This window comes from Opisthorchis viverrini, assembly GCF_000715545.1.
Source record: "Opisthorchis viverrini unplaced genomic scaffold opera_v5_14, whole genome shotgun sequence".
In the NCBI taxonomy this organism is placed as follows: domain Eukaryota; kingdom Metazoa; phylum Platyhelminthes; class Trematoda; order Opisthorchiida; family Opisthorchiidae; genus Opisthorchis; species Opisthorchis viverrini.
In genome coordinates, this window is record NW_008751670.1 from 733048 (window position 1) to 745664 (window position 12617).

The 12617-nt window shown below is 44.7% G+C and overlaps 1 protein-coding gene across 1 annotated transcript in view; it reads left to right on the forward strand.

Moving 5' to 3' along the window:
* Positions 1-964: 964 nt before the first annotated feature.
* The window catches only part of T265_01298 (hypothetical protein), a gene marked incomplete at both ends in the record, with an annotated part of 40406 nt that continues 28753 nt past the window's right edge, over positions 965-12617 (forward strand). Inside the window, 4 exons of the mRNA XM_009165304.1 lie at positions 965-2074; positions 6541-6870; positions 9138-9303; positions 9743-10300. Coding sequence (XP_009163568.1) covers positions 1103-2074; positions 6541-6870; positions 9138-9303; positions 9743-10300 — 2026 coding nt within the window. The remainder of the gene's footprint in view (positions 2075-6540; positions 6871-9137; positions 9304-9742; positions 10301-12617) is intronic.

The window sequence follows — 12617 nt, forward strand, 5'->3', positions numbered from 1 at the left end:
CACTTGACTCGCATAGCAGTCTGTGTGCATTTTCGCTGGCTTGTGTAGGTGTGATGGTCGGGTTTAGATTGGCGCTAAATTCCTTAGAACACCACTCTTCAAAGCTAAGTCATCGAGAAAGCCGAGAGGAAATCTGCCAACAAGTGCAGCGAATCCCTGTACTCCGAGAAATCGTGTTCGAGGTCGACTTGGTATAAAATTCGGCGGATTTTTTTCTTCAATTGACAGGGTGATGGAAGTTGCGACGAGTTAATGGGATTTCACCCCGATACAATGCTTAAATCTCCATTCTCATGCTCTCTTAGGATATATGCACCTTATTCTTAATCATTCACTCTTGGAAATGAGATATTTTGCACAAGGCATGCACCCACTTCTCTCCACCTCATTGGGACATTCTCTTTCTGACTACCGATTATGCATCCATATTTCCCACTGATGCATGGCTCCAAGTGATGACCAAGTTGAACGACAAAAATACCTATCCGTGGTTCTTCATCACAAGCTTTCGTTTTAGATTACACCCGAACCTATCACAATGTAGATTATACGTATTTGTTCCCCTCGATAAAGAAAGGACAGGGATTTGGATAACATTGATTAGGAACTTTAGTACCCCTACGGTACGTTGGAATCTGAGTGTCGGCGGGGAGTTTTACTTGCGGTATCTCGCTTGCTGGGTGAGTTCCGTACCATCTAAGTTCCCGTGACACTGACCCACCCATGTGCTTACGCTCTGATTGTGCATTGTTTCACTACACTAGTGCTTAACTGGTTGAGGATCGATGTCAGTGTCATTAATGAGGTCTTTGTATGATTTCAGCAATGAGCAAGATGTCAGAATCGTCCGGGTACAGAAGACGTATTTATTTTAGTTACTTTAGAAGGGACAGGAATTTAAATTTCCTCGAGCCTACATCTCCAAACTCTTTTTCGCTAATTGATTCTGTACCTCCTTGTTGCAGCTTCCTAGTGGTTTTCCACCATCACATCTTGAGGATTCAAGCCTGCTACAACTTCCGCTTGGCACATTTGATTAATCAGTCACACCGTCGTATTTGTTTGGCGGATTTCGCTCACTGGCAAGTCCAGCTCTATTATCATGCAATGTTTCGTTCGCGACTTAAGAAACACTACCAGTAAGCTCTTTCGGGACGAAGTACTCCTTAGCTATGAAAGGCAGAACATCCAAAACCTGTTACTGGATGGCAAAGCGATCCATGAGGATATGCTCAAGCTACTATGGATTTTACATCGACAGCGCGTAAAACTACTTTTCAGTGGGCGGTTGGCGAAAAGCTGTGGTGCAAGAGTGGCTTGGTTTACCAGACTGCATTTTGATTCGAAATCAGAGAACTCAAGTTATTCCCACCATATAGAGATATTCCGTCACCTGCGGGACAATCCAAATGTGATAGTCAATCTCCTTGTCCTTTTCGAATCCAATCCGGAAATCATGGAAATTCTTTGCTTCCTCACGTTGACTACCGTGGGGAACTTCGCCATAAATCACCAGGATGTATCCTTTCTGGCGAACGTGATTCACGCCATTCAGCCACATTCACCACGTTTTCCCATGAACTATACCCCATTTGCCTCATTGTTCAACGTTTGTTTTTGTGACACGCATCAAGCACATGGATTTATGCGTGTTCTCCTGCATGATGTTGTGGCAAGAATATCTGAGTTTACTTATGTTCCCGATCGGCACAGCGGCGATGATGACATCATGCATGGTGCTTCTTCTGTGTCGCGTTCAACTTTCTATTCCGATGTGCGGTGTCTTCCGAGATGTTTTTCAGAAGAAGAGTTTTGTTTTCTGGTCAACCTACTGATTCGACGTTTTATCGAAGCCGTACCTCTTTTCCCACAACCTTTGCTGGTACTTTTGAAAATACATAGGCAGCGGTTGGCAAGCGCTGGAGACCTGGCTGTGGAAATTTTTTCGCGAAGTGTTGAATTCCTGACCAGCGCGTTCATGGTTCGTGCTATAGTTCAACCTCTACTCTATGGATACTACTCTGATCAGTATTTGGATCCTAGTGGTCGGAAAATTTTGCATCAGGTTGCGTCGGTAAGTGTTGCTATTTTCGTGTTCCTCCAGTCTTTTCCGCAACTAGAGGCAGTTCCATCTCGTAAACGCCAGGAATAGACAGTAAAAGGAGAACTCTTCACTGTTTGTGATCTCATTGCTAGCGATGCGTGATCCACTAGTCTTAGAAACTGGCGGTGTGGTCTATGCTAATGTCTCCTCTCGGTCATGGTCTACTTCCATCACACAATGCATGCTGTGAAGCGAAAAACGCCGGGGAAATAGCAGGTGTATATTGTTGTTCTTGTCTTGCAAAGGTGCCAGCAATCGCGAGAATCAGATTTGTGAGTCCGGGCCATTGATGCGTTGACCGAATATTTTCCTTGTCACAAATTCCGAGATTACAAAGTAGCATTTGACTCAGCCCGTCGCGCCGCATAGTGGCAATCGATTTATTCACCGATTGTTTACCGAACCGAAATCTACTCTGATTTTCTGGCTAATGTTGGTGAATATATGACTACCTTTGAAGGACAATCGTAAACCGATCCATATTTTGTGGGCAGTAAAAACGAGGCCCACTGTGTGTTCAGTAAATCAGATAACTTAATAAATCGTCATGGATCATCCACTTTTCAGAATGTTTGGCTACGGGAGTCCCTTTTTTCCTTTGGCGACTTATCGGTTATGTCAGTATTTCAGTATCTCCGAGTTACCTCCATAAATTACTGGTTAATTTATTGGGGATAGTTTAAGGGCCGGTTTACGGTAGATGGCACAAACTAACCAGCCTAGTGTCCTTTTAACAGTACGTCCAAGAATGCGAAACTGTCGTTGGTATCCTTCTTGTGAGACACAGCTACATTTAACTGAAGCGCATTAGCAAAATAAAAGAAATTAGCGGGTTTATTCTTTGGAAGTAGAACCCAGGATGTCCGGCGACGACAGCTGGAAAGATATCCGCGAGAGAGATGCCCATAGCAACGTCTTCAATCTACTTATGCAGTTTTCAGAACCGAAATGAGTAAGTTCGTTGTTTTTCCTAATCCAGCCACGTACACAGTTGTCAGTTTGACTTGATGACACATCAATGAAATACCACTGAAACTATTTTGGAAACTCATTAAGATTCTATGGGTAATATGATAGAGTTTAAGAATCTCCTTCAGGCAACGAGGCGGCAAGCTTCTCCGGATGTAATATCACACATCCACTAGCCAAATCGCTAAACTATGATCAGGAGAGTTGTGCATGTTCCATATTGGTCTCAATGATAGTGTTCGTATGTCCTTGGCGAGTCTGTTTGGAGTCTCAGTTAACAAAATTGGAGTAACTAATCTGGCAACACAGGTGTAGTGGCTGGCGGTCTTTTCGTGATTTATTTTCCAACCCGTTTTAGTGTCCAGCGTGAATTTTCTATCGTCTGACGTAATTGTTCTCGTATTAGGCAGATATTCTGTCAAACACATAATCACAATTCCTTTGTTGCGTTGTTTTTCATTGGTTGATAGTGTGCGGATGTTAAGCAACTTTTCTGGCATGTTCTCATGGAAAGTAATTGGTCTGATATGTTCACGGTTTTGCCTGGAAGGGAAATGCCTTGCCAATATCCGTTGACGTGAGATCCCTGACCTAATTTTATAGATATTCAGACCGAATCTTCCTCTTTTTGGGAGAGATCTTGAATTTTTCTCTGAGTAACGGCATCCATCCATCTACTTTACTACCTACCTGGGACTACCTTCTTTGTTTGCTATTTGTAGCTTGAGTGGACTCGATTCGTGCGTCAGCGGTCTCAAAGATTGTTTTCCTTACTTGGCATATGGATCCATAGTTTATCATTAACGTAGTGTCCGGATGAGCCATCAACTAGAAGAGTCTCTCCTTGATTGGATGCCTATTGGTAGCTGTCGTCTGATTGTCCGTTGGGCAGTCTGAAAAAATCTTGGTAGAGGAAGACCCATCACTTCCTATTTCTTGTATCTGCGCTAAAGGACTGTAGCTCCTGTGACGCTCCAGGTGTTTCTTCACAGTGGGCGAAAAGCCCACAGTCGTTGTGATCGTTGGTGGAGTGAACACACAAGTAGATAGGCTTGACGCTGCTGAGGCTCAGCTGGGTGGTTGTATTGGATTAGACACACTGGAGAGTGCCTACTGAAGTTATGTACTATTCCTTTGGGAGCAGGATACCCAGAGCTGTATATAATACTGGAACTCCTACGTGTGGCACAAAGCAGCCAGCCTCTTACAATCATTGAGTCTCTGATAAGACAGTGACTTTTCTGGGGGATCGGTGACAAATTTCTTCCGGTCACGAAACCCATCCGACAAGGCATATCACCTGACGCCAGCTGTTCGCGCAGACCGGGAAGTTTTGTGGATCCAGAAGTCCGAGAAGACGGAAGAAGCGGAAAGTGTTACAGATGTCTTCAAGTTGTTCCATTTGATTGGTTTGACGCATCCTCGCAGTCTTCATGCCATTGGAACTCAGGGTCTTCTTATGTTCGACAAAGAACGTCTGAACCACTGGACAGACTACTTCAAGCTGACCACATTCCACCTGGTCTGCCGGGTTTTGACGGGCTTTGGTGGCCCGTGAATATGAAATTCCGTTCAGACTCCAAAGTCTGAGTGTATATGTATTCTCAAGCGTCACCGTGCTCCCGGGCCAGACGACCTTCCGTGTGTTCTGTTCCAGGCTGGTGGCGAGTGCCTCATTCACCGCCTACATAAACTATTCGCGTCTATTTTGGAGAAAGGGGCGTTCCAAGACAACTCGGATGAGTCGACAGTAGTCCCAGTCTTCGAATGTATTAACCCAAACCCCCGTCGCAACAAGCTTTCGGAGTCATTTATTCTCGACATTTTAAGGTGATACGGTGAGTATCAAGCGAGATTTCGATCGAGCAGAGGCTGTGTCGATTATATCTTCGTATTCTGTCAGATTTCAGGGCCCATTCAAAGGTGCTCTCGATTTCGCAAACCCCCGAACCACGCTTGCTCAACAAAAGAACATAATCCGGTCCTAATATTCACATACTTCTCATGGTGTTTGTGTATACTTAGCTCTTTAACCTTCCTTATGTGTTGTCCGACAAGGATGTCCACCGTCTCCATTCTTGTTCAACTTAGTCATCGATGAAATAATGAGAACGCTGGAAGGTCTTCAAAACATCGATGTTCAAATGGTTGCTGATGAGAAGATTGTCGAAATTGTCCTCATCTTTGAAAGCTAAGGCAAGGCACAAGCCCTGTTGAATAGACTGACCACTGTCATACCGGCATGCGCCTCGCACCTTCAAAGTGCAAATTCATGCTTCAGAACTTGTAGTCTCCCTTACAACTCAAGGAAAATCACTGGAGGCTGTGTGGAATTTTACATACTCGGGTACTTGTTTTAGCTCTGATGGATGTTTGTCTGATGAAGTCAGCTCACGAATCTCAAAGGCCCGAATCATGTTTGCTATGTTGCGTAATTTGGGACGTCAAAAGGGCATATCACTGGGTCTCGGGGTTTTCGTGTTCATACTACAGCAAGGGCTGTATTTTTGTGTGATTGCGAGACAGCTGGACTCAAAGGACAGATGGTGTGAGGCGTCTTTAATTTTTTTTTCACCGCCGATGCCTCAGAAGTGCTACTAGTGCAGGACGTCGTCGACAAATTTATAATGATCTAATGGGAAAACTGCTGTTGTCTTCTGTTTGCGCGGTGGGTATTTCATCCGCGGACAAATCCAGTACCCTCAGTTGCGGTGACGACCGTGTGCCGAGTCATGGTCTACTTAGTTAAGTGTTGTTCTCCATGCCTTCTTCAGAAGGCCCAAGCCCGTGAGGTTAGAAACATGTGGCTTGACCGAATGGTGTGGAAGAGGTTGTGAGGGGTTTGGTTTTTTTTCACCGCCGATGCCTCAGAAGTGCTACTAGTGCAGGACGTCGTCGACAAATTTATAATGATCTAATGGGAAAACTGCTGTTGTCTTCTGTTTGCGCGGTGGGTATTTTATCCGCGGACAAATCCAGTACCCTCAGTTGCGGTGACGACCGTGTGCCGAGTCATGGTCTACTTAGTTAAGTGTTGTTCTCCATGCCTTCTTCAGAATGGCGCAAGCCGTGAGGTTAGAAACATGTGGCTTGACCGAATGGTGTGGAAGAGGTTGTGAGGGGTTTGGGTGTTTTTCTTGACGCTGTTCGTCTTCCAGGGCAATGTCCCCGTTACTCGCTTACCTGGAGAGGTTGCGATAAACTGGGGCTAGCCAGTTTTAGTGACGTTCGTGCTATTGATTTCTTTCCAGGTTATCTGGTTGGGCGTTTGTTGATTTGAACACTTTGGTGTTTGAGATAATCTGGCATACAATCTCAACTGGATATCGTCTAAAAGTAAAATCTCTTACGCGTCTGCATCGCAACAACTTAGCGACATATGGTCAATTTGTTATTTTTGTTTAATTTCCTGCGTTCAAATCGCCAACAATTTACCACCCACCCCTACTCTGCTCCAATGTTTTCAGGCTTTCAAGTTTCTAGCGCTCAACTGTATTCCTTCAGAACACACCTCCAAGCCTACTGGAACAATTCCAGAGCTTGGTGTTTCACAGGACATGCTAGTGAAGAAGTGTGATGTTGGCGAACTTCACGAAGCCTTCGAACGTATTTTTGAACAAGCAGACAAAATTCCTAACGTCTGTCCAGCTCAGAATGGTGGCACAGATGAGATTCAGCGACCAAAATTAGCGGACGGCTTCCGGAACAAGAGTCCACTTGGTTTACCGTCTTCTTTGACTGGTGAGATGAATCCTCCCCCCATCACTATCGTCACCGCATCCGATTTAAATATTCTCGTAAGTTTTCGGGCAAGTTTTTGATCACAACAGCAATGAGTTCGATTGGTTTGCTTCTTATACAACTTGATGATACCTTTCGACTGTGCCCCGGGCAGGTTGCCCTTTATTACTTCTACTTCCCAATCTAACTCATTCTCCACAAAGTCCGTGAGGACTGAAACTGTTATCGTTGAGGATGCGTAGGCGTGTTTATCGCTTACAAGCCTGCCTTTCATCCAATCAGTTGTTTAAGATCGTGTACGGTGCTGAAAGTGCACGCTTATGTGGACTGTCAGCACTAGCTACGCTCTCGTTTAATGAATGCGATGTGTGAATAGTGCTGCCAAAAAATCTCTCTTTGATGAGGTAATCTTTGTCACGCTGTCGTATGTCGCCTTACACGTCGTTCCGGTTTTGTGGATAACCTGCGATGTCTTGATGGTGTTGTTAGTACTACAGCTTGGACTACTACCATGTGACTACCACTGACAGCTAATTCCTGTATATCTCAGATGTAAAAGATTTGTTGTCAGCAGACAGTTTTTCATTTTACATGTACTCTTATGTCTAGACCAACTCCATTTTGCATTTGTGCAGCATGAAGAATTGGGTGTAGTGCTTTACACAGGTCTGAGATATCACTCTTTCACAAATTAAGCTTTGTTGTATTCTACCAGTCCTTCAAATGAAACACCCTTTCAGCGCTTAGCTGTCATGCCACCCGAAGGAAGCATGAGGGTGTAGATACTCCCAAGCTGCCCAATCCTAAACAGGAGCAGTCAAGGTGCCGGCGTTGGGTTCGAACCACGGACCTTTTGGTTGGTAAGCTCAGGCCTAACATCTGAGCCATATCATGCTCGTTGGATTCGCACTAATAACATGGATTTCGGTCTGGCAACTTTGGTGTCTTCAAGTGAATGAAACTTTTATTTAGCAACTACAGCGTGAAATTTTACCAGGTGATGGCTGTTATTGTCCACTGTTCTAACTGGTTCTACTTTTTAGTGGAGCCCAATTCGAGTGGGCGGCATTCATCTGCGTCTGCACGATTAATTTGCAGCCATGCATTGACAGTCTACGTGGACCCCATGAAGGATGAGTGCCACCGTACGCCAAGGTATTTAGGGACCATCCAAGTTTCTCGGTATAGGCTGTATGACACGGGACGAACAGTAAGGAAAGTTACAAAGTCATTGGAATGCCTGATTTTGTCCCTAGACGGGGTTCATCAAACATTCGGATGCTGTGGCGTATGCATAAGTTTACTCATGAACCACCACACCCAGGACACCACGGGGTCTGTCGCCTTCAGCTGGTATCCAATGTGTCCACTGCAAGATGTTGGTTGTATCTATGTGAATAAACCGATTGCTGGCGTTGTTCGTAAGCCATACATATTACACAAGTGTTACATTTTCACGGCGATGGATGCTGTCTTTACTGAACGTAGCTTGTGGCAGCATCGCAGGTTCAGTGGTCTGATACTGCTCTGTGAACATCGAAGACGTGGAGCTCCACCAAACCACTCTGAAAGCACCAGTTATTATCTGCTTGCTATTGCTTATTATGTATTCGGTTGTCTTACTCTGCTTGGGCGACATTCCAACTGAATATATTTACCGATTATTTCCCACTGTGGGGGTATATACTGTTTGCTATAGTCTGACTACTTCGCCGCTCGATGCGCAATCTGCTATTGTTTATAGATCCTAACTCCGGTTAGTGATGTTATCTCAATTTCGTTAACCTTATTGACGCGATGCTTTCCTAACAAGAATTATCCACTCAAGACGAACAACAGGAACTCGTTCGTTTGGCATAACACACACGTACAAACCTTTAACAGCCCACAATAGGTTTCCCTCTTCTTGAGGTTCATCAGGTAGACGCAGTCCCCGAGTTCTCGTCAACCTCATGCCCTAGTCGAAACCTGTAGTGAGTTGTGGGAAAGATATGAGCAACCTCACAAGTAGTACGTTGTGCCACTAAAATATAGTTCGATATTTCGAATATCGAAACGTGAGGTTGCATTTGCACAGCACCTTCATTTGAAAAGTACCATAAGAAAAAATTAAGTTTCCAGTTTAATTTTCAAATGCGTCTATTTCGTCAGGAACTTGTTTTCTTGCACTGTGATTTATTTTGTTGATACCGCTGTCTGTCACCGCAGTATTTCAATTTTTCAGGAATTTGGCTCCCCCATCTTTAATTGTTCAAGTTAGCGCGAAAAATAGTTCACACACACATGCTGTCATTATCAGCATAGGTTTTCCTATCATTTCCAGATTGGCTGTCTAAGAATTCTTGTTCAACAACATCCGGATGTTCACGGTAAGCTCAGAAAAATGTTGGATCATCTCCCTGAGCGCGTCCCGGGTTCACTGGTTGGCGTCCGGAGTCAATCGAATGAAACGCACGTGGCAGCACGAGCAACGAACAGGAAAGCTGCTGGTAAGTGGTCATCCCATGATTACCTTCATTATTGTGCTGCATCCTTTCTCGTTGTCAGGATCGAAATCGTACCAAGTCCACGAAAGGCTATTGAGCCGTGCAATATTTTGAACTTGCGGTCCCGTGTCTGAGCTAAGGACACAATTGATTACCATCTGTTTTCGGTATTTTTGAAGTCGTACATTCCACTGTCCTCAACACCGTAGACGACGTCTGACAATCTTGCTGGATGATGCGGCCAAGGCTTGCGCACCATCCCTTTGTCCACATCACTCGGTGTCAGAGTTGTGTGAAAATTCGAAGAACTCACACACTGTCTTGAATGGATACGTGCCTAGATATTTCGTTTTCCACTTGCGATTTTTTCGTAGTTTGATCCCCTTGTTTGCTAGGAACTTACGAGATATACCTGCTTGTCATATTTCTCTTTGTTGTTTAGCTCCCAGCGGCTCTTCTTCAAAGCAGTACGAATTGGTCTGCTTGGACCCATCAAAGGATAGCAATACGTTAGCTCCAAACTCCGGTTTCCCGACTGATTCCTCTCGTACCTCCCCTAAACCCAAACGAAGTGGGTCTACTGGTCGGCTCGCTGTACAGGATAATCGAGTTGATCATCTTCTACGCCAGCAAAACCGATTCGGTTCTTTGGGTCGTGTGAACCAGGCAGTTCAAATGACGCAGATACAATCTGATCCCTATTTGAGCGAGTCCAGACGGGATGACCGTCCCTATGAGACTGTGTTTGTCATGTCACATGGTGATTCCTGCTATCAAATGCAGGACAAAGTTCTGTCGGAGAAACAGTTTTTGAGCTCTTGTGATACGACCGTAACAGATACAGATCCGCTGCATAGTGATACCTCTGAGGTATATACCGAATTGTTTGGAACGAGCGGCACAGCTGAGCATGTAAACGATCCGATACAGGCGAAACGTTCGAATCCCGTGAGTCAAAGTCAAAGTAGTAGTGGTCTCAGTAGATCTAGTGGAGATGTGGGTGAAGCCGACGTACACGAAGATGACGTTGGGGATGCGAATTCGAGGCAAGTTTATTTTCGTTATTTCTCCTATTATTGTGGCTGGATTTTTACTTTTTACCCAGTGCACTTTTCATTTGACGAAATCATTAGGTCGGTCACACGGAAGGGTGGATCAGAGGAACTTCGCTGAAAAACACAACGATAGCCATACGTAGTTGAACAGCAGATGTTAGGTTACGTTATCCTTACTTAGCAGGTCATCATTGCTTGGACAGGATATCTCTAGGATATAACCATGGGCTTTCAACCCCCTGATTACAGTTGTGCAAATCACCGATAGCTGCAGACCTGTGGATCCATTCATGGTTTGCAGCTGAAAGCTTGTCCACGCAGTATGCAACATCCACCTTTCCATCTGTGTGTTCTTCAAAAAGAGTCTATTCGGAAGTTTTCGCATGATTGGGATCGAATGATCCCTGAAAGTGCTCAATAGCGCCATTGTCATCTAGTAGACACTTTATTTCACAGAGACTTTCTCCTGGAGGAGGACGAATCTTTCGCGAGAATATCTTTGCTGTTTATGAAACGCCATCAATAACAGGGTACAAGCAAGCTCAGTTTCCTTTCCATCTGTGTGTTCTTCAAAAAGAGTCTATTCGGAAGTTTTCGCATGATTGGGATCGAATGATCCCTGAAAGTGCTCAATAGCGCCATTGTCATCTAGTAGACACTTTATTTCACAGAGACTTTCTCCTGGAGGAGGACGAATCTTTCGCGAGAATATCTTTGCTGTTTATGAAACGCCATCAATAACAGGGTACAAGCATAGCTCAGTTTCTATGAAACGCCATCAATAACAGGGTACAAGCATAACTCAGTTTCTATTCCATGAGGACACGGATCATGTGGAGACACGGTACTGTTCGCCACTGACTGAGTCAGCTGCTTCGCAGAATTTAATGAAGCAAGCATTGTTCCAATGTCGGAATTCGTATTGGTTCAAAAACACGGTGGAGCGTGAATATTTTGTCAACACTTCTGATCTTAGTCCGGTATGAGACTGGCTTCTCTGAGGTAGTCCAGTGGTAGTGTGGTAGAGGTTTGGTTGTCCATCAGTTTAATGCTCCAATAGCCCTCATGTATCTTTTTTCACCTTGAGGTGTCAGGACTAGAAAAGGGGTTTCCCATTCCAATATAGAAACCGCGGCGTCCGATATAAGGCGAAAATCCTAATTGGAAACTTGAGTACTGCCTGAAAACGGGCTTCTTCGATATCCTGGGATACGCTATTCACCTGGAGACTTCGCTAGTATCATTGGTTCTTCTAATTCGCTTTGGCTAATAGCATCTCTGTCCGTTATAAGGGCATGGAACCCTTATTGTATCCGATAGGCACTTGCTTTTTGGATAGGCATCTGAGTGGCGGTATGAAGTGTTCAGTCCATCTCTTCAGCTTTTCATTGTACTCCGTTGTTGTTGGTTGATCGTGGATGTCTCGAAGATAAATTTGTCGATTTTGCTGTTCGCCAGAAGCGTGGTGGACTAGCCGGAAAAGTTGCGAGTGGTCGTCAACATCTGCAGCTATATCCATACTAAATTCTGTTTAGGTTTCCGTCTAACCTGTTCGATCGATTGTTTTGTCTGGCGACTGAAGTTGGGTAGGTCGAAGGCGTTATCCACATATGCACGGGCAGCTATCTGAGAGAGTCTCAGTCCGTTTTGGGACCCTGTTTTTAGCGTCGCGTGCACAACTGAGATTTTAATGTGGCGACCTGCTGTGTGGATGTTCTCTGATGGGACCAGAAATGTCCAACGGAAATTGCTTGGGCTCGAGGAGACAATAAAATTCAGTTGACTGTTGATTGCTCGCGAGACTTGTGAATGCCTTTCTGCTTCATTAAAGTGGGTGACCTTGGTTCATCCTTTGGATCTTGGTTTGTGCTAGACGGTGGAGCAAGATTTGACCCTTAAGCTTACAGGAGTGTGAGCTGAATAGCATTTATTTCAGATTTCAGCTCCATGGTATGACCCGCAGTCTTGACCAGACGATACCCGCCGGAATGTTACTAGCATGTAGTTTTCGTTTGAATTACGGGTGAGTAGGTGTCTCCTCAGGTGCTAAGAATGTGTTAAGCATCATGGGTCGAATCAATCGCTGTTTTCACAGTGTCATTCCAATTCAGACCTTTCAATGCTGTGACGAATGACACCAGTTCTTGTGTTCCGGTCACTGGTACTTACCAATAAATCGCGTTTGGGCGCGCGGTTGACGTTGTTCTGATAGTTCATCTTCGAAATCGTCTTTGAGCAAAACTTTCGACGCTGAGAGCCTTT